Source organism: Ochotona princeps, chromosome 10, assembly GCF_030435755.1.
Source record: "Ochotona princeps isolate mOchPri1 chromosome 10, mOchPri1.hap1, whole genome shotgun sequence".
NCBI classification, from domain to species: Eukaryota; Metazoa; Chordata; class Mammalia; order Lagomorpha; family Ochotonidae; genus Ochotona; species Ochotona princeps.
The window spans coordinates 12,573,540-12,600,579 of NC_080841.1; the positions used below are offsets into that span (position 1 = coordinate 12,573,540).

At 41.5% G+C, this 27,040-nt stretch overlaps 1 protein-coding gene across 2 annotated transcripts in view; it reads left to right on the forward strand.

Moving 5' to 3' along the window:
- The window catches only part of CAMSAP2 (calmodulin regulated spectrin associated protein family member 2), a 101,749-nt gene that overhangs the window by 43,478 nt on the left and 31,231 nt on the right, over positions 1–27,040 (forward strand). For both annotated transcript variants that reach the window (XM_058668982.1, XM_058668983.1), the window contains exons 3-4: positions 16,985–17,146; positions 22,829–22,912. In XM_058668982.1, coding sequence (XP_058524965.1) covers positions 16,985–17,146; positions 22,829–22,912 — 246 coding nt within the window. The remainder of the gene's footprint in view (positions 1–16,984; positions 17,147–22,828; positions 22,913–27,040) is intronic.

The window sequence follows — 27,040 nt, forward strand, 5'->3', positions numbered from 1 at the left end:
GATAGGTACAGCTCCGGCCATTGCAGCCACTTGGAGGGTGAATCAGTGGGCGGAAGATCTTCCTCTATGTCTATTCCTCTGTGTATATTTGACTTTCCAATAAAAATAAATAAATCTTTTGGGGAAAAAAGATTTTATTTAGTATGCAGTAAGCAGTTCTGTAGACCAGTATTGTGGTCACACAGTGGCTATGTGATGCTGTCTGTAATAACAACACATCCTCATATCTCTTAGACATTTGATACTTTGGTAAGAAATCAAGTATTAGTCAAAGTTTTTAGTGAAAAAGATAAAGCTAGTGAAATCATTTGACATTGATTAATCTTTTTAAAGATCAAATTTATTAAAGTATAATTTGTATGAAAAAAGATATATTTAGAGTACTTTGAGTTTTGAAAAATATATATACTCTGCAATACCATTCCAATCAATATAGAGAATATTATCACCTTGAGAACTTCCCCTCTGGTATTTGGGATAAACGGTAAGACACTACTTGATATGCCAGCATCTCACAGCATGAGTGCCAGGGTTCGTATTTTGGCTTGGCTTCCTATCCAGCTTCCTGCTGTGCACCCCGGCCAGCCGTGGAAGACATTGATTGGGCTCCAGGCTCCTGGCTTGGGTTCAGCCCAGCCCCAGCTGCTACAGGCATTTTAGGAAGGAGCTGGTGAATGGAACACATCTCTCCTGTTTCTCTGACTTTCAAACAGAATGCCCTTGTACCTCTTTGTGGTTAGTCCCTCTACACCATCCTCTGTAGCCCTTAAATTTATTTTTGTCCGTGTGAATTAGTTTGCCAATTTTATAATTTCACATAGATTAATTTTTTTTTCCTTGTTTGGACATATTCTTGAGATTGATCTATTTTGTTGTGAGGCAGAGAGAGAGAGAGATACAAAGAGAGAGAGAGACAGACTGTGGGAGTTCCATCCCCTGTAAAGCAGTCTAAAGCCAGAAACTCAATCCATGTCTCCCGCATGGGTAGCAGGGCCCCAGCTACTTGAGCCATCACTTGTACTTCCCAGGGTATGCATTAATGGGAGGCTAGAATTGGTTGTGGAACTGGTACTCCGATTCAGGCATTGTGATATATTGTACAGACCTTCTAGAATGGGTCCAAATTATAAATGTTTACATAGGATATTTTATTGCTCAGATTTTAAAAGTTTGGCATGCAGTTATTTATGTGTATATAGTTCTGTGGAGTTTCAGCATGTGTAGACTAATGTAGCTGTCTAAATCATCAAGAACCAGGGGCAGGTAATGTAGCACAACAGGCTAAGCTGGTTTGAGTCCTGACTGCTCTGCTTCGGATCTGCCTTCCTGCTTGTGCATCTTGAGAGGCAGTACATGATGGCTCAAGTATTTACCCTTCTGCCACCTAAGTGGGCAACCTGGCAAGAGAGCCAGACGTCTGGCAACCTGACTCAGCTGTGGCTGTTACAGATGTCAAGGGAAGGAGCACAAGGGTGGAAACTTCCCCCAACCGCAATCTTTCAAACAGATAAAAATAAATATCTGGGGAGAAAGAAAAAAGGATGCAAAGCTGTTCCAGTATGGCAGAGATACTTCCTGCTACTCCATAATTGTCAGTACATCTCCTTCCCAGTGCAGCTTTCTGTTCACCACTCACAGTGCTTCTCACTGGCAAGTGTTAATATCTACTTTTTCTCTTTTGGGACTTTGAGGTTTACAACAAAATTGAAAAGAAAGCCAAGATTTCCTGTATACCCCAAAGCCCATACATGGATGCCCCCCATCCTCCAGTATCAGCCATACGCGCCACAATGGCCTGCTCCTTCCAGTTGGTGAACCTACATCAATACATCCTTATTTCCGTGTTTTATTCTGTGGATTAGGAGAAATGTATAATGTTGTACAACACCCAGATCTGTTAGGAGGGATTATTACAGAATCCCCAGAACTGCGTCTGCTCACCCTGAACATGTAGCCGTGGATTTCTGACGCTGGAGGAGTGAAAGAAGGTAGTGACTTTCCAGTGTGTTCTTCTGGAGATGCTGTGATGGCAAAAGGGGTTCCAGCCCATCTGGGAGTCACTGGTAGGTTGGTTATTGCTTTATTTAATGAGGTCCTGAAGTTCCTGCACACCATTTCAGAGTAGAGTCTAGCAGTAGGGTGTCAGCCTTGGAGGTAACTGTATTTCTTAGCCTTTTAGTCCAGAGTTCTGCAGGTCCAGCCTGACTCTTGCAGCACTCCCTTACTTTGGTAAGTTGATCTTTAGTAAGGAACTTACTTGTAAAGACAGAAACTACATGCTAAGGGATAGAGACCTCAGTTCCTTCCTTTCTTTTTCATAGAATAGAAAAGTAGGATTTATTGAAAGAAAGATAGTACATGCTCAGATCGGAGTGCAGGTAACCTAAACGGGGAATGTTGGGGTACTTTTCGTGGTGGTGTTGCTTTTTAAGATCAATTTGTTTTCATTGCAAAGGCAGATTTACAGAGACAAAGATCTGCAGTGCACTGGTTCACTCCCCAAGCAGCTGCAACTGCCAGAGTTGAGCTGATCCAAAGCCAGGGGTCAGGCCCAAGGCTTTTTGGCCATGTGCCGCTGCCTTCTCAGGTCACAAGCAGGGAGCTGGAAGGGAAGTGGAGCCGCTGGGACAGGAACTGACACCCATATGGCATCCCTGCACTTGAAGAGTTGAGCTGTTGTGCCAAGCCCTGGGTTGTTGTTTCACAGCATGTATTCTTCATTACAGTATATATCACTATCCTGAAAATCCTCTGCCTGTGCTTGCTTCCTCCTCTGAGCCCTGACAAGCACTCATCACTGTTACTTCTGCCCTTTTGATTGTAATACAAGTGCTGTCATAGAGATTGTAACCTTTTCACTTCCTCTTCTTTTACTTAATTCTCATTTAAGTTTCTACCATTTTTTTTCATGGCTTAATAGCTCATTTCTTTATACTACTAAATAATGTTACGTTATATGGATATACTACAGCTTATCTATTCATTTACTGAAAGGAAGATTTATTTATTTTATTGGAGAGGCAGGTATACAGAGAGGAAGAGAGACAGAGAGGAAGATCTTCCGTCCGATGATTCACTCCCCAAGGGTCGTAATGGCCCTGCTGCGCCAATCTGAAGCCAGGAGCCAGGAACTTCCTTCCAGGTCTCCCACGCAGGTGCAGGGTCCCAAAGCTTTGGGCCGTCCTTGACTGCTTTCCCAGGCCACAAGCAGGGAGCTGGATGGGAAGTGGAGCTGCCGGATTTGAACTGGCGCCTATATTGGATCCCAGCACATTCAAGGCGAGGTTTTTAACCATTATGATATCACACCAGGCCCAGGAAGATATCTTGATTGCTTCTACATTTTGGTAGTTACAAATAGGTCTGCTGTAAGATCTGTGTGTTTATTTTTATGTGGATGTAAGTTTTCCTTTTTTGTAAGATTTATTTGTTTTGAAAGTTGGAGTTTGCGAGTGGGCGAGACACAGATCTGCCATCTATTGGATTCACTCCGCAGATAGCCTCAGTGGCTGTCACTGCCCCAGGCTAAAGCCAGGTGTTAAGAGCTTTATCTGTGTCTGACAGTAGCTCAAACCATCAGGTCATCTTCTGCTGTTCTTAGATGCATTAGCAGGGAGCAGAATCAAAAATGAAATGACTGGGTCATGAACCGGATGGAATACTGGCAAAGCAGGTGGTGACTTGACAGTGTTGGGCCATACATAAGCTTTTAGTTCCTGTGGGAAATTCCAAGAAATACAATTGCTAGGTCATGTGGTAAGTCTCTTTGGTTTTTTTTTGTTTGTTTGTTTTGTTTTTTTTGGCTTTTTTTTAAGAAATCACCAAGCTATGGGCCCGGCAGCGTGGCCTAGCGGCTAAAGTCCTCGCCTTGAAAGCCCCGGGATCCCATATGGGCGCCGGTTCTAATCCCGGCAGCTCCACTTCCCATCCAGCTCCCTGCTTGTGGCCTGGGAAAGCAGTCGAGGACGGCCCAATGCATTGGGACCCTGCGCCCGCGTGGGAGACCTGGAAGAGGTTCCTGGTTCCCGGCTTCGGATCGGCATAACACTGGCCGTTGCGGCTTACTCGGGGAGTGAATCATCGGACGGAAGATCTTCCTCTCTGTCTCTCCTTCTCTGTGTATATCTGGCTGTAATAAAATGAATAAATCTTTAAAAAAAAAAAAAGAAATCACCAAGCTATTTTGCAACATGGCTATATTATTTTATATTCCACTCTTGATGTTATGTTCTGATCAAATGGATATGTAATGGTATTTCAATTTAATTTGCATTTCCCTAGTAGCATTTAATTCAGATCATCTTTTCAAGTGCTTATTTGTTGGAACTCATGCAGTGACTAATTAAGCTAACTCTTCACCTGTAAGCCCCTGGCATCCCGTAGGGGTGCCAGTTCATGTCCCAGCTGCCTCACTTTCTATCTAGCACCCAGCTTGTGGCTTGGGAAAGCAGCACAGAACGGCCTAAGTCTTTGGCCCCTGCACTCATGTGGGAAATTTGGAAGAAGCTCTTGGCTTCAGATTGGCCAACTCTGGCCATTGCTACCATTTGGGAAGTGAACAAGCAGATAAAAGATATTTCTCTGTTTCTCCTTCTCTCTGTAAATCTGCCTTTCAAATAAAAAGAAAATAAGTCTTTAAAAAAGCCTATGTGCTTATTTATTATCTATGTATTCTTCTTAGATGAGATGTGTTTGAGATCTTTGATCTGTTTCTAAAGCAAGGTAAATGTTTTTTGTTTTTTAAGATTTGCTTATTTTTTTTAATTGCAAAGTTAGATATACAGAGAGAAGGAGAGACAGGGAGGAAGATCTTCTTTCCGATGATTCACTCCCCAAGTAGCTGCAACAGTTAGAGCTGTTCCATTCCAAAGCCAGGAGCCTGGGACTGCTTCTGGGTTTTCCACATGGGTGCAGGATCCCAAGGCTTTGGTCCATCCTCGACTGCTTTCCCAGGCCACAAGCAGGGAGCTGGATGGCAAGCAGGTCCACTGGGATAGAACTGGCGCCCACATGGGATCCTGCTGCGTATGAGGCGAGGACTTTAGCCACTAGGCTACCATGCTGGACCCTAAATCAAGTTAATTGTATATTGTTGAATTGTAACGGTTTGGTTTTTTTTTTTTTTTTTTTTGCTTGCTTGCTTATTTTGATACATTTCGAATAACAATCCTTTGTTAAACATGCCTTTTGCATAATTTTGTTTGTGGCTTGTTTCATTCTCATGACAGTGTCATGGGAGAAAAAAAATTTTTTTATTGAAGTCCAGTTTGTTAATTCTTTTATTTATTTGAATGTCAGAGTTATATAGAGAGAGGAAGAAACAGAAAAGAAGTTTTCCATCTGATTGTTCACGCCCCCAAATGGCCTCATCGGTCAAGGCTGTGTCAGACTGAAGCCAGTAGCTGGGAGCGTGTTCTAGGCCTTCCATGTGTTCACTGAGGGCCCAAGCACTTGGGCCTGCCTGTGCTGCTTTCCCAGGCTTAATTTGCTGTGTGATACTGGCACCAGATTTTCTCATTGAATTGGATAGCTTTTCATTTTCCATTTAGTTATGTGATCCATTTTGAGTTATTTTTTGTGAAGTGTATAAAGCTTTTGTCTATCTTCTCTCTCAGATTTTTTCAGCACCACTTGTTGAAAGACCATCTCGGCTGTATCATATTACCTTTCCTCCCTTGTCAGATCCTTTGACTCTTTTTGGCTGTCTTCTGTTCCCCTGGCCTACTTATCTCTTCTTCTCCCAATACCATGCTGTCTTGAGTCCTGAAGTCAGACAGTCACTGTTCCCATTTGGTTCTCCTTCAATATCATGGTAACTATCCTGTGGATTTTGCTTTCCTTAGAACCTTTCCATCAGTTTTTCATATCCACAAAATAGCATGCTGGAATTTTTTAAAGAAAGGCTGAGTTACAGAGAGAGGGAGAGGTTCTCTGTGTGCTGATCCACTTACACTGTGAGGTTGACAAGGATTGGTAAGAGGTTTATTGTCTTGATGTTAGTGGGAAAGCTTTTAGTTTCTCACTGTTAATGTGATGTCACTCAAGATTTTTGTAGAAATTCTTCATCAAATTGAGATTCCCTTCCCCTCTCTCCCTGGTTTCCTGAGTTTTTATCATAAATAGGTACCGGATTTTGCCAGATGCCTTTTCTTTTTTCTTTTTTTATTTTTGTTTGTTTGTTTTTCAAATGCCTTTTCTCACCTAATGACTGGATGTGATTTTTTTTATCCTGTCGCTTTGCTAGAATAGATTATTTGATTTTCAGATGCTGGGCCAGCTTTGTCAGTCGGGGAATAATCCTTTTTGGATTTATAATTTGTTTTATACAAAGTTGGATTTTTTTTAAAGATTTATTTATTTTTGTTGGAAAGGCAGATTTACAGAGAGTAGAAGAGACACAGAGAAAAATCTTGCCTGTTGATTCACTCCCCAAACGGCCGCAATGGCTGGAGCTGTGCCAATCTGAAGCCAGGAGCCAGGAGCCAGGAGCCTCTTTCTGGGTCTCCCTTGTGGATGCAGGGTCCCAAGGCTTTGGGCTGTCCTCAACTGCTTTCCCAGGCCACAAGTAGGGAGCTGGATGGGAAGAGGGCTGCCAGGATTCGAACTGGCACCCATATGGCATCCCAGTGCTTTTAAGGCAAGGACTTTAACCACTAGGCCACCACACCTGATATTTTATTGAGTTTTATATTTATGTTCTTAAGAGATTTTGTGTTTTTTTTTCTAACAATATCTGATTGGTGTTCATATTAGTGTAATGCTGGTCCTGTACAATGAATAAGTGTTCCATGTGTTTCTATCCTGTGAAAGGATTTCTGGAGAATTGGTATAATTTCTTAAAATTTTGGTAGTTCTTCACCAGACCCATCTGGTTTTGTCTGGCTTCCTTCCTTCTTTGTGTTTTAGAAGGTTACTGTTTATTACATACATGAGTATTGAGACTGCGTTTGGGCTTGCTGTCAGGTTCTGCAAGGACTTGGTACACTTCATTGAGGTCATCTAATTGTCAAAAAGGGTTGCTCATAGTATGAAAGGCAGTTCAGAAATCTTGTGACAGAATGGACTTAGAATAAAAAATAAGATGCTTCATCAAGTTCCAGACACTGTGATAAACAGCAGAACCAGCCAGTCAATTTATTGCTGCAAAACTGTGGGTCCTGGAAGTTCAGTCATGCCAGTGCAGGGTTTTTGACATATTAGCTGAAGAAAAATGAGTACCCTTTTTTATATATATTGGAAAGTCAGATATATAGAGAGAAAGATCTTGTGTCCGATGATTCGTTCCCCAAGTGGCCTCAATGGCCGGAGCTGAGCTTATCCGAAGCCAGGAGCCAGTTCTTCTACGTGGGTGCAGGGTCCCAAGGCTTTGGGCTGTCGTTGACTTTTTTTTTTTTTTTTTTTTTAATTTATTTTAAATTCATTAATTACATTGTATTATGTGACACAGTTTCATAGGTACTGGGACTCTCCCCACCCCTCCCCAAACCCTCCCACCATGGTGGATTCCTCCACCCCGTTGCATAACCACAGTTCAAGTTCAGTCGAGATTCCCCCATTGCAAGCATATACCAAACATAGAGTCCAGCATCTTATTGTCCAGTCAAGTTCAACGGCCTCCCAGGTATGTCGTTGACTGTTTTCCCAGGCCACCAGGGAGCTAGATGGGAACCGGCACACGATACAAGTCAGGAGCCAAACGAGGACTATAAGGTAAATAGATCCTTAATGATTTCTCATCAAAGCTAGAAGAATGAATAGTTGCATTGTTGGGATGGAGAAACTTTCCTGATAAGCAGGTGTTTCTGTTATTCTGCCCCCAGAAAGTCAGCATCAAAATGCAGCTGTTTGAGCATTATGCTTTCTGCTCTATTGCATTCATAGCAGTGAATTTCCCTCTAAGGATGGCTTTTACAGCATCCCACAATTTAAATAAGTTATGTTGTAGTCTTAATGTGTTTCAAAATATTTTAAAAATTCTCTTGAGATTTCTTCTTTAACCTGTGTTATTTAGATGATATATGTTATTTATTCTCTAGGTATTTAGGTTTTCAAGTTACCTTTCTGTTTTTATTTCTAGTTTAGTTCTAATGGGATCTGAGAGCTGCCAGTGTATGATTTTATTTTTAAGATTTTTATTTTATTTTTATTGGAAAGTCAGATATACAGAGAGGAGGAGAGACAGAGAGGAAGATCTTCCATCCGATGATTCACTCCCCAAGTGAGCCGTAACGGCCGGTGCTGCGCCAATCCAAAGCCAGGAGCCTGGATCTTCCTCCAGCTCTCCAACGCGGGTGCAGGGTCCCAAGGCTTTGGTCCATCCTCAACTGCTTTCCCAGGCCAGAAGCAGGGAGCTGGATGGGAAGTGGAGCTGCTGGGATTAGAACCGGCGCCCATATGGGATCCTGGCACGTTCTTCTCCTGGCGAAGACTTTAGCTGTTAGGCCACGCCACTGGCCCATGATTTTTATTTTTGCAAAAATTTGTTAAGCTATGCTTTGTGGTTTGTCTTGATGATGTATCATGTGAGTTTGAGGAATATTCTGCTTTTGGATGAAGTAGCAAATATATGTCCATTTTATTCTAAATGTTCTAAGGTGTTAAATTCAGCCCTAATATGTGTTTCTGTTGCTGTGTTTCCTCTGGGTCTCCTGCATGGGTGCAGGATCCCAAGGCCTTGGACCATCCTCCACTGCTTTCTCAGGCCACCAGGGGGCTATATGGGAAGTGGAGCACAAACCAGGTGGTGCTTGCAAGGTGAGGATACAGACACTGAGCCATCATGCTGGGCCCTGTACTATTAAATTTAAGTGGTCAGTTGAGCAAATACTTCTGAGACAGTTCTACCACTGGTGAAGACTAATGTGTTAGGTCTTACGGATACTATTCATGTAGCCTTCTGAGCTTTCTAGGTAGACTTGGTGACCTTGTTAGTTCCAGCAGCCTTTTTGTACATTACTGTCAACCATGGAGCATCACCGGATTTCAGGAACACATGGCTATCTTCCAGCTTCTTCCCAGAACAGTGATCAATCTTTTCCTCAGCTCAGCAAACTGGTGAGCACCATGTGTAGCCAGCACTGATTCGTCCTGCATGGTTCTGGATGACCACCTGAGCAGTACAATTAACTACTTCCATTAATTGATCATTTTTGCTCATTGTCATGAGGAATGTGTCTGACAGATGCATTCTTGACATTGAAACCCACACTGTTACCAGGGGCTTCATGGTGCATTCTAGCAAACTTTACTTCAGTTGGGATGATGGTTAGGGCAAAGGTCTCCACCGTACCACATCGGAGAACACCCGATCCACCTGGACCCACAGCGACAGTTAGCACCACAAATTGGGCAGGCATCCTGTAGGGCCAGACGCAAGGGCTTGTCAGTTGGTCTGGCGGTGCGAGGATGCATTCAGGGCCTTCAGGCAGTGTGGATGGTTTTCCATCTCTTGAACCACGCTTGTATATTAGCACTTGGATCCAGCACATTGTCACTTTTCCAACCAGAATTTGGTGTAAATGCTGCTGTGTCAGAATTGTAGCCAAATTTCTTAGTGGGAAATCTTCAGGATTTCCTCATATCTCTTCAGGCTGTAGGTGGCTCAGTGGGATCCATTTTGTTAACACCAATAGTTAGTCATTTCCTATTCAGTGTGGAAGCCAGAAGGATGTGATCACGGATCTGCTTGTTCTTGGGAGTCTCAGCTTCCCACTCCCCGCCAGCAGCAACCAGGGCAGCAGTCAGCCTGAGCTGTGCCTCTAAACGTGTTTTTGAGAAAACTCTGTGTCCTGGGGCATCGATGATAGTCTTATAATACTTGCTGCTCTCAGATTTCCACAGGCATGTGTTGATGGTGATATCATGCTCGTCTGTCAGTTTACCCAAGACCCCAGGCATACTTGAAAGAGCCCTTTCCCATCTCAGCAGCCCTGCCTTTGTTCATGTCACCACATTCGTACATCTGATGGCCAGTGGCATGCACATGCCCAGATCTGTGTCCAGTGATGATGATGTTTATATGAGTCTTATCACTGCTCATCGTGGCTTTGATTTGCTGATTTCTGGGGGCATACCTCTTAGAAAAAAAAGTGTCATAAACCTTAAGTGATTATTTTTATTTGTTTCCATTTCTTCTTTTAAAAAAAAAAAAAGATTTATTTTTATTAGAAAGTCAGATATACAGAGAGGAAGATCTTCCGCTGATTCACTCCCCAAGTGGCCGCAACTGCAGAAGCTGAGCTGATCCAAAGCCAGGAGCCCGGAGTTTTTTCCAGGTCTCCCACGCGGGTGCAGGATCCCAAGGCTTTGGGCCATCCTTGACTGCTTTCCCAGGCCACAAGCAGGGAGCTGGATGGGAAGTGGAGCTGCTGGGATTAGAACTGGTGCCCATATGGGATCATGGTACATTCAAGGCTAGGACTTTAGCCGCGCCGCCGGGCCCCGATTATGTTTTTAATGATTGCCAAGGAATTTGTATATATTTGTTGCTGCCCAAATCTACTTTTAGACAATGCTATTTCTCTTCATGAATGATATACATGATAATAATTTCAGGGCTAGCACCTGAAGCACTGGCCTCCCGAATGAATACTGCTTCATGTAACAGCTGCCCGCTTCCAATCTGCCTGATGGCCATGAAACCAGCAGAAAATGGCCCAAGTTCTTGGGCTGCTACACACACATGGGAGACCCAGAAAAAGCTCCTGGCTTCTGGCTTTAAGCCAGTTGTGACCATTTGATGAATGAACAAGCAGATGAAAGATCTTTCTCTCTGTCTGCCCTCTCTATAAGTCAATAAAGTTTTATTTTTTAGCTGCTAGGCTATTGTGCCAGGCCCTTCTCTGAAGTTTTTTAACATGGCAGTTTTCCTTGTTAGATCTTAGTGTAACAAAATTGCTCTAGTTTTTCATTGAGAATCTTTAATTCTTTGCTTTTTAAAGGATAATTTGTATGGCTTAAAATTCATGGTGATTCTTTTCTCCTAACACTTCAAATAATTCATTCTACTCTTGCTTTTATGGCTTCTGAAGACAGGTCAGATGTAACTCCTTTTCTTTTCTAGTCCTTCTGTTAGGTAAAGTACTTTTCCTTTCTGACAACTTTCAGGATAAATTTCTTTTTATCTATGATTTCCTATAGTTTGAAACTGGCATGTCTCAGGGTAATCTTTCAACATTTTTCTGTTTCTGTGGTTTGGCATCTGGCATTAATTTGGAAAAAATTATCAGTCATTATTGTGACAAATATTTTCTTCTATTGCTTCTGAGATTCCTGTTTTTTTGTGGCTCTCTTTGATAGTCTGGTTTATTTTTCCTAGTTGTTATTCTAGTTTGCAGTTTGCGAGGCTTCTGTTCTCAGGGTAAGATACATCTTTGCTTACTCATGTTCAGGCTTGTGATAAACCCATCAAAGAGGTTCTTCATTTCTGCAGTGTTTTTTAATCTCTAGCTTTTCTTTTGGATTCTTTCTGGGGATTCCATCTCTCTGAATATATTGCTCATCTGTTCTTACCATACTGTCTATGTTTAAAAAAAAAAAAAAAAAAACCAGCAGTACCTTTAGCATTTTGGTCTAGTTTTAACACATTGCGGCACAACAACTTAAGGTGCCACTTGTGGTTTTGGGACTCTCTTTGCATACTGTAGAATTTAGAGATCTCATTCTGTGTTTTAATCTCTTCATAGTAAGAAAAATTATTCCCTGTTGCATGGAAATTTTCTTAAGTTGGCAGATGCTCCAGTGATATTCTTGCTTGTCTGTGGCTGGCTCAGATTTTCTCAGGGAAAGTTTGTTTCTGTCCAGGGATTGGAGTCCCTCAGAGGCTGATGAGAGATCTATTAGTTTTCAGCTATCCTGTGCCCACCATTTAGAATGTTTATTTTTGTGCTTGAGAAAAATTTAAGAATAAATATGAGGGAGGGGAGAGTGGGAGGCTGGGAGTAGGATATAAGCCAATTTAAAATTTATGACTAAAGCAAAATAAAGCTAACTTGCAAAATTTTAAAGTTAGATGTGCATATCAAACACAATGTTAGGAGTGGTGCAGATTTGGAAGAAAATTAACCAGAAAATAAACCCATCAAAGGCGTTATACACAAGTTGTAAATTCTTTAGAAATCAGACTACCGAAAACAGAATACTTGCTCTTAGGCCAAAAAGGATTTTCCAGAATTCTTTTTTTTAAGATTTATTTATTTTAATCGGAAAGGCAGATTTACAGAGAGGAGAGATAAAGATCTTCCATCCACCGGTTCACTCCCCAGATGGCAGCAGCAGCTGGAGCTGAGCTGATCTGAAACCAGGATCCAGAAGCTTCTTCCAGGTCCCCCACATGGTGCAAGGTCCCAGGGATTTGACCCATCCTGCTGTGTTCTGCTAGACATAAGCAGGGAGCTGGATGGAAAGGGGGGGCAGCCAAGACTGGGTTTAACACCTGTGGGATGTGGCGCCACAGGCAGAAGCCTTGGCCCCTCTTTTTCATTCTTTCTTTCATTTGATAGGATGTGATGATAGGCTCCATTCTAATACTGTTATCAAAACACTTAATCCTATCTTTGACACCTCATGTTGTTTGTGGGGTATAAAATGCCTTTTATTATTTTCTCTTCATTTTACCATTGAGGTTATTAAAGCACAGAGAAATTAAGCAATTTGCCAGATAGGGCAAAATTAGTAGGTGAGAGGATCAGAACTGAATCTGGCACTGTGCTTAAGCAATCTTTATTCTTTTTTTTTTTAAGATTTGTTTATTTTTTGTGGGAAATCAGATATACAGAGAGGTGGAGAGACAGAGAGGAACATCTTCCATCCATTGGTTCACTCCCCAAGCGGCCTCAATGGCTGGAGCCAAGCCGATCCGAAGCCAGAAGCCAGAAACTTCCGGGTCTGCCATGCGGGTGCAGAGACAGCTTTGGCTGTCCTTGACTGCTTTCCCAGGCCACAAGCAGGGAGCTGGATGGGAGGTGGAGCTGCCGGGATTAGAACCAGCGCCCATATGGGATCCCGGCGCGTTCAAGGCTAGGACTTTAGCTGCTAGGCCATGGCGCCGGGCCCATTCTAACAACTTCTTAAAGTACTCTGGTATATGTCCCTTAAGTCCTAGTGTAACTCCTAGTGACTGTGACCAAGTGCACATCACTCTACCCACATCTTGGTTTCCTTATAGATAAAATGACCTGTATCATCAGTGATACCGTGATACATTATTTTTATCTTCACATAGATTGGAAGGCAAATGAAACTTAGAGTAAACCTGTATATGTAAAATATCTTATTTAAACTTACAACATTTAAAAGCTCTCTTTTCTGTGATAGTTTTAACTTTTATCTCTAATACAGAAAAGTAACATTTTTGCTTAGACCCATTGGTTGTGTAAAGCAAAAATAGAACCTACGTAACACAAATCAAGAACCTGATGTCAGCTTTGTTGCCTCCTCAGTTGTCACCTAGAAAGCCCCTGAGACTACACATTCTCAGTCCTTTTCCTTTATTGAAATGCTGAGGAGCACCCCTGATTTTTCCACGTAACCCACCTTTATGCTGCTGCTCTTTGGAGTGATGATCTACTTTGCCACCTGGTGGTTGCAGTGTGTACTGCCTCTCCCATGCTGCTGGTTCCTCCTGCTGCAGTGCAAGGTTAGGATTACACGGGCAGGTGTGAGTGTTGGTGGTCTGGGCTGTGGAACCAGTCTGCTGGGATTGAATCCCTGCCTCTCTACCTTATTTGTACGTTAACTTACCTCCCAGGGTTGTCATATAAAATGAGTTTGAGTTATTGATGTTCTGATCTTATTTAGCAGTAATAATCAAAATTGCAAAGTCAAGCAAGAGTAGAATCTTTTTTATTTTAAAGAATATATATTACTTTATTTTTTATTATTTTTGCTTTATGACACAATTTAATAAGCACTGAGGTCTCTCTCCCTTCTCCCTCCCCAAGTTTCCTCCCCTCGAGTTTTACAGTAGGTGTTTTTCATGAACTTTCACAAATCCATCATGCTGCCACAGAAGTGTTTCCCAGTAACATAGGCTCGTACAACGTTGGAAAGTCCAACATCCAACCGTAGGACCTTATCAGCCAAGAGTGGAATCTTTTAACCCTTCATATTAATGCAGGTGAAATGGTGAATAATGTCTAATGTTGGCAAAAGATGTAGAGAAACAGGAATGCTAATAATGTGCTTAATGGGAAATAAAGTTGACATAGTCTTTCTAGAGAGCAGATTAACAGTTGCCTAACATCTTAAGATGTGGTTGCCATAGGGCCCAGTAGACCCACAGCTAAGAATATTCCTTGGGGAGGCACAGTGTTATAGAATTGATTATGAAGTGTGCAAATATGGACTTGCTTGTTAAGAGTACATACTGCTAGGGGCGAAGGATTGGGAAAGGGAAACTGTCCTGTAGCAATCGTTTGCATAAATGTGTGTTGTGTGTGCACATATACACACATACTTTTATATTGTTTATGATTTTGATGCTATGGAGCATTTTTGTTTTTTAACTTTTAAATTGTTATGAAGATAAAAAATTTCATGTGTTTAATGAATATAATTATAAGATAACCACACTTACCTCCCTTCCACAAGACCCCATAATACTTCCCCTTACCCTCCTTTCTTCACTCCCACCCCCTGCCTCCCTCTTTTCTGATTTTTGCTTTAATTTTTACGATGATATGCTTTACAATTTTCTTTAATCACCAGCTTAAGCCTCCACTAAGTATATAATTCAACAAGTCGTAAGTAAAAAGTCTGTTGTTCCTCAAGAGTAGACAAGGGCTACAAATAATGATCCAATCTCAAAATGTCAGTGTTGTTCTTATACACTGTGTTTTTTGAAACTCTTAGGTGTCAGAGACCAGCTCCAGCTGAGTTTGGAGATTGAGAAGGGTGTGTGGAGTCAGCGACAAAGACAGACACATACACTGTCACTTGGTGCCTTCTCGCAACAGCTCAAGAAGCTGTCCTTTTTATTTATTTAGACACATCATAAGCCTCTATACAAATGTTTGATTTTATCATCTTTAACTTCAGAACTAAGCCGGCATGCACAGATGTTGGGTTAAATAATTTTTACTTCATGGTCAATCAGGTGCTCTTAAAGATACTTCTGTGAGTTACTTGATCAGTTTGTTCAAAGCAAGCAGTTATTCATTCTTCAGTAGTAGCCACTAGGTGACAGCCAGCACTCCAAGGCCAAGTACCAGTGGTTACCTACTAATTAGTAACACATTTCCACTCCATTTTTATTTCTACAACTTATCTATCACTTAATGGGAGAAATACATCAAAAGGGAAAAAAACATAAAAATCTAAGACAAAAAGCTTTAAACATTAAATTCCCCTTCAACTGCAGGCTCTACAACCTCATAAACAGTAAAACAATAATCAAAAGCATATCTATAATATTAATAAAATCACCCTATAATTCCTCTAGTTAAAAAATTATAGAAGTGGCTAAAGCAGCTACAATTTTTATGCTCTAAAGAGTTGCAAGGACAGGCTAACCTTTAGGATCATAGTAACTATATATATTTTTTGCCATAGCAGTTTCAGCTCATACTCCCATCAGTTCCATTAGTTTGTAGGATTCTTATCAAGCCATTTCTCAGAAGGCATGCTACATGTATGGACCAGATTCCAGGGCAGTGGGCTGGCACACATTAAGGTGTCCAGAAACGACCTGGGCTTAATTGTACTCCTGTGTGTAGTTAGATGTTCACTCACCAAGACATTATCAGTAACATTAACTCCCAAGCTCACATCAGTTGCAAAAGCCATCTTACAGGGGCAAACAACAATGCATCAATAGATTACAGAATTCTTAGTGGAGTGGTTGAGTGTCCATGCAAAAAAGGGGTGGAACTGCATCAAGGTGGTTGGAGAGACATCTGCCAGGCCTTGCCATACAGCTGGAAGCTCCTCTAGGCCCTGCCAACAAAGGAGCTGTTCTTTTCACACCTTCATGTCATCCACAGCCACTGCACGGACCCCAGCATTTAGGTACCACAATTGAAGGAAAATCATTTTTGTCTTTTGGGACTGATTTACTTCACTAAACATACTGGCCTCCAGTTACATCCATTTCATTCCACAAGAATTTCATGATTTATTTACAGCAAAGTAGTATTCTATCATGTATATACCACAGCTGCTTTATCCAGTCAGTTGATGGAGGTCTGGATTGATTCCATTTCTCAGCTATTGTGAGTTGAGCTACTATAAACATAGTGTACAGATAACTCTTTCACGTGCTGATTTCACTTCCTTTGGGTAGATTTCCAGGAGTGGAATATCTGGGTCACCAGCAATGTATCAGAGCACTTACTTTCCTGCATCCTCTCCAGCATCTTTTATTTTTTTTGCTGTTTAACCGTCATTCTCACTGGTCTGTAGTGAAATCTCATTGTGATTTTTATTTGCATTTCTCTCATGTCTCATGGTCCTGAACATCCTTTCATGTATTTGTTAGCCATTTGCATTCCATCCTTGAAACATGCCTGTTCATATAACATTATACATTTTTTTTTAAAAAAAGCAAAAGGTATGTCTTGTGATGGATAAATCAGATGAGAAAAAAATTAGAAAAACCAGTTAAAGAATTTTTCCCCTCATTCTGGGGTGAGAAGTGTTTAAGTCTGAAACAGCAAAAGCATGAAGAAAAGGCTGATTTAAGTGACACTTTTGAAGTAGAATCTAATTTTACTGTGTAGATGTAAAGAATGAGGGAAGATGATTCTGAAGGCTTATAAAGTATGAATGATTATGACATCAAAAATTAGTCTACATCCTGAAGACAGATCTTTAATAAATATTTGATTAATTGTTTGATTTAGTTAGCTGATCTTAAGCATGTATGATTCAGGCATTTTTACAACAAAGAATGATATTGTTGCTTATTGCAAAGTTAGTAGTGTTTCAGAATACATAAACACAAGTTTATCAGTGTAAGTTCTAAACTGTTGTTGCTTTCTATTTTCAGAGTGCACATCTGGCCATGATCGACACTCTCATGATGGCCTACACTGTGGAAATGGTCAGTGTGGAAAAGGTGATCACATGTGCTCAGCAGTATTCAGCCTTTTTCCAAGCCACGGATCTGCCCTATGACATCGAGGATGCTGTCATGTACTGGATAAACAAGGTGGGATTGTAATCATGAGTCAGATCAAAACCACTTGAACAGAACCCTCAGAACATGCTATGTACTGGGGACGCTGGGGTGACACGGGGTGGTTGTTCCCCATCCCTGGGTACTGGGGCGATTCGGAGACTGGGTGTGGCTTCTTCCCTTGCTCTCCCCCTCCCTCCAGATATAGGAAGAAGATAAAGAAGGTATGGAAATAGAGGTCTCACCCGCTTTCCCCTAGTGCTCGACACTTCCCACCCTAATCAGCTGTGTAAGCATCATCAAAAATAAAATTTAAAATAATACTAATAGTGAGTAAGAAGTAAGTTTTACAACCAGAAAAAAGTAAAACCCTGGGCTTTACATGGCAGCTCTGTTGCTTTTTTTTTTTTTTTTTTTTTTCTTTTAAAGATTTATTTTATTTTTTTATTGGAAAGGCGGATATACAGAGAGGAAAGACAGAGAGGAAGATCTTCCATCCAATGTCTCCCCAAGCAGCCGCAAGGCTGGAGCTGAGTCAGTCCGAAGCCAGGAGCCTCTTCCGGGTCTCCCACGTGGGTGCAGGGTCCCAAGGCTTTGGGCCGTCCTCGACTGCTTTCCCAGGCCACAAGCAGGGAGCTGGATGGGAAGCAGGACCGCCGGGATTAGGACCGGCACCCATATGGGATCCCGGGGCATGCAAGGTCAGGACCTTAACCACTACGCCATCGCGCCGGGCCCATGCTTTTTTTAAATCATAGTGAAACGCAAGTGTGGAGTTCACTTAAAATTTTTTATTTAAAAAAACTCTATCAGAATAATGGAAATAGATTTCTGTATATTCAGCAGTATCTAACAATATTTAATAATGATAAATCTAGTTTACATCAGGTTATTACAAAATTCAGAGTACTCAGCATAGGGAGCTATGCCCAGTTAGTGTTGAGTGTTAATAAATAGTCTCTGAATTCAAAAATAAAATAATTTTCTCACATTTTCAGCTAGAGGTATACAGGATCATACTGGTTATAGATCTCTCTCTTTGGAAATTTTTGTGAAACTGATTTGTGATCAGCTTACCGATTTTTCACCCCCATTGCCAGTTTGAGTGATTAGTTCCTGTTGATCCACTTTCATCACACCTACCACCCTAGAGAAAGGGAAACCTAACCTACAAGCATGTCCTGAACACATTCAAAAGATGACTTCAGGCTCCTTTTCTGAGTGCTCACATGAAAATTGTCACAGGAAGCTAAGTGTAAAATTCACTGATGTCTATTAACATTTTTCAAAGCATCAGTATCAGTGTGGGGGACTCCTGGCGTTACTCTGTGTTCACCTTCGGTGATTTTTCCTCCTCAGCTACAGAGAATCCTTGTTGCATACTGGCCCCATTATTGACAGAGGCAATTGCAGATTTCCCATTCTTGAACAGTACTTTTTGTTCTTCTAAGTCAGTTGCTTTACATCCCCTTCAATTAAAAATATTCAGATTTAAGACTTTGAAGCCTGTTAATTCCTCACACTCTCCCTTGACTTCACAGTCTTCTCACTGATCTTAGATTCTTGCAAGCAGCACCAGTTCTTTCTCGTCTTCCTTCTCTGTTATTCATCTGGTAATAGCTATTACTTGTCTCTACTTGCACCTATAATAGTGAATGTGGCTAGAGACATTTACACAAGGAGGCAGCTTTCACTTCAAATTCTTTTTTTTTTCCTAATGATAAAGGGTATGCTTTATTTGTAGTGAGCAGTGACAAAGGACACCTCACACTCAAAAAGATACCCAGGATGTCTGCTAGTGAAATTGTCTGGAACGTGGGTTCCTCTGGTCAGCTTCCCTACAGGATAGGGAAAACTCCAGCCATTGTCCTTAAAGGTAGTTGTGGCCTACTAGAGAGGACCTCAAGGTGTGTCTTCTTGTTCCTTATTCTCTTTAGATTTTTTTGAAGTCTCCATTAGTTACTTGCATTCTGCGTTCTCCCAAGGCCACCAGACCAGCTTCTGTACATACTGCTTTGATACCAGCACCAGAGAAGTCACCTTTGACGTGATCCAGTGGTTCAGGATTACATCATTGTCAGCATCACCCTGCTTTTCATCAGGTGGGGGGTTTAGTTCTTCTATTGGTGCAGCCTGGTCTGTTACGTGCTGGATCCAAAGTTTCTATTCAATTTATTCATAATATCATACTAACTTTGTCTCCTGTTCAATCAAATCCATCCAGCTGGTTCAACAGCTGAATTTCTCTCTCACCACCAGAATTTGAATTTTATCTTTTTGTTCCAGTAGTATCAGTTTCAGGGATAAACACAATGGATGAGGCATGTTCTTCAGCAGTACAAAACAATTCCCCTACAAGCTTGGACCCATTGTCAGGTACTTCTGAATAAGTTCAGAGCCGAACACTTTTAAAAAGTGGCCAAGGCTTGGTTTGTCACTGGTGTGGGCAACAAGGTTTTACCTGTGCACATGGACCAGAGAGATTGAGCCCTTGTAGTGCTTTGGTTTCATTTGTTCCTGATTTCTAATGAATTCTTCCTCTATGAGGAGAGAATTTAATTCTCTTTAAGGCACTGAGTGTGACATATCTCCAGTGGCAGTTTACTAGCAGCGTCTGGTCCCTTTGCTTTCTTAGTTTTCTCTACTTTGATTGGTACAAGGAGATTCATATTTATTTTTCTTATCCTTGTTCTTCTTGCCACCTCCAGCACCATGAACACCACTCTGATTTGGATGCAACTTGACCTGGCCACTCAGGCTGCTGATACCAGAACTAGCTTCCAATTCTTAAGCATGAATTTCAAGTGAACACTGCCAGTCCAGCAATGGGCCTTACTCTAATTTATTATTGAATTGTTTCTCCATGAATGCTCAAACTTCATGGAGCGCTTCCTCCAGTGTGATGTTTGTACCTACCACTGTCCTTTTGAGAGCAGAGAAAGGAGGTCTTTAGATGAGACTGAATCTCTTTCCTCCTAAATCTGAAGTCTTCCCGCATCAGCTCTCACTGCTGCCTTTGCTTACACCATCAGCATGGAGAGTTTCCCACTGCTTGCTGTTTTAGCTCTTGGTTTCAGTTTCCGTAGTGATGGATCCTTTGCCTCAGTTTCCCATTTAATGTGCATGAGAATTCCCTGGGAATTTGTTCAAATACAAGATCTGCCTCTGTAGGTCTGAATGGGAGCTGGAGAGGTTGCACATCGAACAAACACCAAATTATGCTAATGTTACTGGTCTGTGAACAGCCCGATACTCTTGCATCATTGGATCCCTGGGCCCTACAGAGTTGCGCTAGTTTTTCTCGCATCCTAATAATCAAAACTTTTTTGTTTAGATATGCTCTTTCTCCAAGTAATAGGATCATTTGAAAGAGTTTTCTTATTCATACGTTGAATTATCTAGAATTATTCCTGGATAATTGGTTAGCAAAGGCTTTTTTTTTTATTTTAATTGGAAAGTCAGATATAGAGAAGAGGACAGAGAGGAAGATCTGTCTGTTGATTCACTCCCCAAACAGCCGCAATGGATGGAGCTGAGTCAATCCAAATCCAGGAGCCAGGAACTTCTTCCGGGTCTCTCACATGGGTGCAGGGTCTCAAGGCTTTGGGCCATCCTCGACTGCTTTCCCAGGCCACAGGCAGGGAGCTGGATGGGAAGTGGGGCTGCCGGGATTAGAATCAGTGCCCATATGGGTTCCTGGCACATTCAAGGTGAGGACTTTAGCTGCTACGCTATTGCACCGGGCCCTAGTAAAGGTTTTTAAGTTGACAGATCCATTGGGTATTTTTCCATTCTTAGATTAGATCTTCTAAAGCACAGGCTATGCTCCTGAAGTTTTCATGGAAAACCCAGTGTGTTTGCTAAGGGCTGCACTACTTGGTGGGATTTGAATGCAAGCATTCTCCCCTGCATGGCAGCTTCTTAACCTCCAGGTGATCTTCCCTACACATGTAGAGTCCAGGGCTCAGCCAAGAATTTAAGGGTGATTTATACAGATTTTGAATCTGCCTCATTAATTACTCCTTCTTCCCAAGATGGTCCTCTACTTAGAGAGTGCCAGATTCCTTATTCGATTCCTCATACCAGCACTACTATGGTTTTCTGCTTAAGTGCTAGTCACTGTGCCGTATGTGAATCGTAAACATGGCTTTCTTTTCTTTTCAAGGCTGAATGCTTTCTGGTGTTCATCAGCTTTTGGTTGCTTGCCAGTTTCTCCAACAGTTGCCACTTAATTGTCCAAAATTTATAGTTGCTCTCCCTGGGAGGCATTGGGTGACTAGAACTGGAACTCTCAAAGTGACTTTCAGCAGCACAGCTTGGATCATATTGCTTTGCTTAAAACTTTCCAGTCATTTTGCTCAACATTTAAAATGTAAAATTGATGCAAAATATCATTGGCTCTGAACTGACCCTCTTCCTTTATTCCAGGCTCCTGATCAATATTCTTTCTGAGGTATGTCACGAAATCTCAGCTGTGTAGCCTTGTTTCCTGTGGACCAGTGAACATGATGTCTCCTGTTTCTGAAACTACTCACGTTCCTCCTTTCTGTACAGACTGGTGCTTCTGTCCCATACTTACTGCTTTGCTGGCATGTTTTCCTAGCAGCCGTAATTAGTGGGGGCCCACAGGGGTCAGCATTGTGACTCTGCAGGTCAAGCTACCGCCTACAACATAGCCCTGTCTGCTCTGCTTTTCATTTGGGTGTCTGCTAATAACGTACCTAGAAAAGCAGTGGAAGATGATCTAAGTACTTGGACCCCTGTAGAAGATTCTCTTGGAATTCTAACCAGTTTCAGGCCTGAACTAGCCCTGACCATTTGCTACCATTTGAGTAGTGAGGCATCAGATGGAAACTCTTTTTCTGTCTTTCCCCTCTTTGTCACTGTGCCTTTGAAATAAATAAATCATTTAAAAAAAAAAAAAGGCCTGGCCCAATAGCCTAGTGGCTAAATCCTCACCTTGCATCCACTCAGATCCCAGATGGGCTCCAGTTCTAATCCTACTGTTCCATTTCCCATCCAGCTCCCTGCTTGTGGCCTGGGAAAGCAGTAGAGAATGTCCTAAAACCTTGATACCCTGCGCCCACATGGGAGACCCAGAAGAAGCTTCTGGCTCCTAGCTTCAGATTAGCTCAACTCTGGCCTTTGCAGCCACTTGGGGAGTGAACCAGTAGATGGAAGATCTGTATCTCTGTATCTCCTTCTGTCTGTATATGTCTTTCCAATTGAAAAATAGGCTAAACTCTAGTGGCTAAACCCTCGCCTTGCATGTGCCAGGATCCCATATGAACACCAATTTCTATCCCAGCTACTCCACTTCCCATCCAGTTCCCTGTTGTGGCCTGGGAAAGCAGTCGAGGACAGCCCAAAGCCTTAGGATCCTGCATCCACGTAGGAGACCTGGAAGAAGCTCCTGGCTTCTGGCTTCGGATCAGCTCAGCCTTGGCTGTTGTGGCCACATGGGAGTGAACCAATGGACAGAATATGTTTGTCTCTGTCTTTGCTTCTCTCTGTAAATCTGCCTTTCCAGTAAAAAAAGAAAAAAGTATTACTTTGCCTCCTAAACATATTAAAGATAGTGTTATCAAGTATTTTTGCTTCCTCCTAGCACTCCACTCAATTCCTGATATAGTAGATGCTCAAGAGGTATAAAATACTTGGTATTTTTATTGTTAAATTTCAGTTTAATATCAAATTAATGTTTCATGCTTTAAGGTCAATGAACATTTGAAAGACATAATGGAACAAGAACAGAAATTGAAGGAACATCACACAGTTGAGGCTCCTGGAGGTCAAAAGGTATGTATTTCACAGGAAAAGATGTATGTTTTTGAGATCGTGTGTATTCACACATATATATTTCTTTGGAAAGCATCAACAGATGTGCTTATTAACAAGCACATCTTTTTGGTTAACTTATACCTCGAAAAGCCATGCTATAAACACTAAGTGGCAGTACAAAATACAAATTAATTGGATAATAGTGTTTGTGAAAAAATAACGAAGACCATTGGAAACCTTCGTGGAGGGTCACTTAGATATAGTATACATTTGATGTATGGGATCACAGTGCTTGAATTTACTGATATCTCCTGAAAATACTATCCATGCTTAATACTTAACCTTTGTTTAGATGCTTTCTCCTACATGAGAATGGAATTCTCTTTTACTGTCATTCTGGATGATGTTTCCTTTTTTTGTCTTCAACCAGTCTTTGTCTCTCTTACTCCTTTTGTTTCCTGGCCTTTCAAGTTGGGTTCCTTCTCTTTCTCCCTGCCCTATCATCAGAGCTGAAACTTTTTCACTTGGCGATAAATCCAGTCATGCCCCTCCATGTTGCTTGTTGCTCTGATTAGAATAAGGATAAGGAGACATCATTCTGATTATAATTCTAATGAATTTTCTATGGAAATCTCAGTTTTATATGAATGTATAAAAAGTTTATGAAAAATGTGTATTACAAAAACTTACACATAGATATCAGGGTTTCTTTCACCAAAACTTTTTTTTTGGATACTTTTTTTTATTGTGAATAAACATCATTAATAGTTCATGTCTGTGTTTGTTTTTCCTGTACTTTTTCCTCCTAAAACTGTTCCTCCAATTCCATTAATTTACAGGACCCACAAATTTGGTATTTACTGCTGACTCAGCCTAATTATTCAGTCATACATTGAATCTCTCCTTACGTTACCTGTTCTCCACCCATGCTTATTCATCTACAACTTCTTGATCAATCAAACAGCTTCCCAATTTTAAGTCTTTTCATTTCCTGGTCCCTCTCCCTGAGAGGTTCTTTTTCTTGCTGTGTTTTGGGTTTGCTTCTCTTAACAGTCAGATATCCATTTAAATATGATATACTTTCTTTTTTTTTTTACATTTTATTATTATTGCTATCATTTTATGATACAGCTCCATATTCCCTTATCCCCTCCCCAATTCCCTCCCACCACAACCTAGTTCCTCTATATCATTACTAACATATAGTTCTTCATACTCAGTCAAATGTCCATCATTGTGGGCATGGACAATCGCAGAGAGTCCAGAATCCTATTGTCAAGATATAGTAAACAGTTTCATTGTAAGTCCATCTTTGTCTGGAAGCAGAAATGCACACCACACTGCATCTTCACATCTGGACGTTAGTCTCCATTACACAGCTACTGTACATCCTCTTAAATGAAAAGTCATGATACAAAATCAACCATAGAAAGAAAAATAGAAATTTACAATGCCATGAAGTTGAATCACATGTTACTAGATATGACAGTCTCCATTACACAACTACTGTCCATCCCCTTAAATGAAAAGTCATGATACAAAATCAACAATAGAAAGAAACGTAGAAATTTACAATGCCATGAAGTTAAATGACATGTTACTAGATATGACAGTCTCCATTACACAACTACTGTCCATCCGCTTAAATGAAGAGCCACAAACAAAATCAGCATCTTGGAGAAAAAAGAAATTAACAACACCAAGAAGTTAAATAACAAGGTATTAAATTACTAACGTGTAGCTGAAGAAATGAAAATCAAGAACCTTCTTGCAGAAAATGATGCCACTGCATGATCTACGAGTCATTGAATGATTTAATCAGAAGAAAGTATTTTGAAGAGATGAAACCAACAGAAAACAACAAAACCCATGTGATATAGTTTCCACTGATCTTTGTTGAAGTGTATCTCCTCCAGACAATAAACAGATGGGTTTTGTTTTTTAATCCAGTCTACTAATCTATGACATTTGATTGAGCTTAAGCCATTTACATTCAGAGTTTAATATACATGGGTGGTACTTTGGTCCTGTCATTTTAGGAATGGGTTGTTCATTGGTTTAGTCTTCTGTTGTCATTTTACTGGGATGTTCTTCCCATTTGCCTTTGGTTTTGGTAGGTGCTATTCCTCTTCTCTGTCAAGAGAACATCTTGAAGTATCATTTGTAGGGCAGGTTTGAAAGAGGCAAATTCTTTTAGCTTTTCTTTACTGTGGAAGAATTTTATTTCATTTTCAAAGACAAAAGAAAGCTTTGCTGGATATGTTATCCTAGGCCAACAATTTTTTTCTTTTAGAATCTGCAATATGTCAGTCCATTCTTTTCTTGCCTGTAAAGTTTCCTGTGAGAGATCTCCTGTGAGCTTAATTGGCATTCCTTTATATGTCAATTGATTTTTTTTCACGTGCACATTTAAGGATCTTTTCCTTACGTTCAATAGAAGAGAGCTTGATGATCATGTGTTGTGGTGAAGATCGCTTTTGATCAAGCCTGTTGGGAGTTCTGTGCCCCTCCTGGATGTTGTTTCCCAATTCTTTCTCCAGATTAGGGAAATTTTCCTTTATTATTTCATTAAATACATTTGCAAACTCAGCTTCTCTTTCTGCACCTTCTGGGGCTCCCATAACTCTTATATTTGGCCTCTTAATAGTGTCTTTCAATTCTTGAATACTTTTTTGGGGGCTGATCCAGCTCGGCTTCCAGTTTTTTGTTTGCTTCCCCTTGATGACAGGAAATATCTTCCAATTCTGAGATTCTTTCTTTTGCTTGCTTCATTCTATTTTGGAGACTCTCCACTGTGCTTTTAATTTGTTCTACTGTGTTCTTAATTTCTGATATACCAGCCTTGATTTGCTTTGTTGCTTCCTTAAATTCTTTGAACTCTTGCATGAGCTTCTCATTTTTTATCAATCTTTAAAATGAGTCTTATGGATTCTGTATCCCCCATTTTCTCGATGTCTTCCTCAGTTAACTGAGGTTGGCATAGGGTTTGGCTCCTTTGCAGGGGAGTTTTCGGTAATATTCATTGTGCCTTTGTCTCTTCTTTTGCTCTTGATCATTGTGCTTCTGGTTAGCAGAGTCTTCTCCTTGGGGCAGATTTCTAAGTTGTGTCACCCACAGGTCTACAATGCAATTTTACTTATTGCAATTGGTACACAACTTTTTGCTTGCAGCCACTTGTGCCACAACCTCCAGCAAGTTCCAGGTCTGGGTTCTTATGTAAGATTTCCACCGTGGTCTCCACAGCCCCAGCTCTTGACTTACCACTCTCCTCCTCCTGTGATACCGTGCTGAGGCTGCACCATTGTCTCTGCAACCTTTCTCCCACTTCTGGTTGGAGCAGGTCCCAGGATTAGAGAGACACCAGGTGTCCTATATAATTAGGTTGTTGGTGGCCCTGATCTTGTCGGAACCTGTGGGACGTTAGGTCTGGGTTCCACACGGACCTATTTTGACCCATACAATGCCACAGTCGGTATGATTTTCCTGCGGGACCAGTGTAAACCACTGACCTCAGTGAGTTCTCGTGAGCTCAGCACATGTGCAGTTCACTGTTGTCCCCTGCAGTCCCAAAGCTATTGCCACAGTGCCCAAAATGGCACCTGACGTACCACCACTACAGTTCTTGATTTGCTGACCATCAGATCCGAGGGCTACCCAGACCTGCCCCTGGTGGAACCCGTAGAATGCCACGTCATTGCAGTTCACCGAGTCAGAGATGAGCTCACTCCCAGCTCAGCGCATGCTCCGTCTTTTCCCTTGCCTTTTCCTCCTTACGCAAAATGGCGCCCAATTCAGTTCTGGGGGGCTGACTGGGCTATGAAATCCACTCTGTTCTCGCACTGCCCGTCTGAGATCTGCTGCTCTGTCTCTGCTCCTGGTCAAATCAAACGGACCAGCAGGACGGACAGTTCTTTGTCTGGGTTCACCTCCCGAGCTCCCAGTGAAAGTCCCTTCCCAGCTGGTTGCTGGTGGAGTTCTGGCTGCTGGTGGAGTTCAGATCCCCGTGCTGGAGTATCAGTCACTGCAACACCACACTGCTGTGCCCGCTGCTTTCCTGTGTCTGTCAGTCCCCAAGTACCCCTCTGCTGTTGTTCTGTCCTTTCCTATTTCCTGAAATTTGTCCTCTCTGCTTCATACTCATTAAAT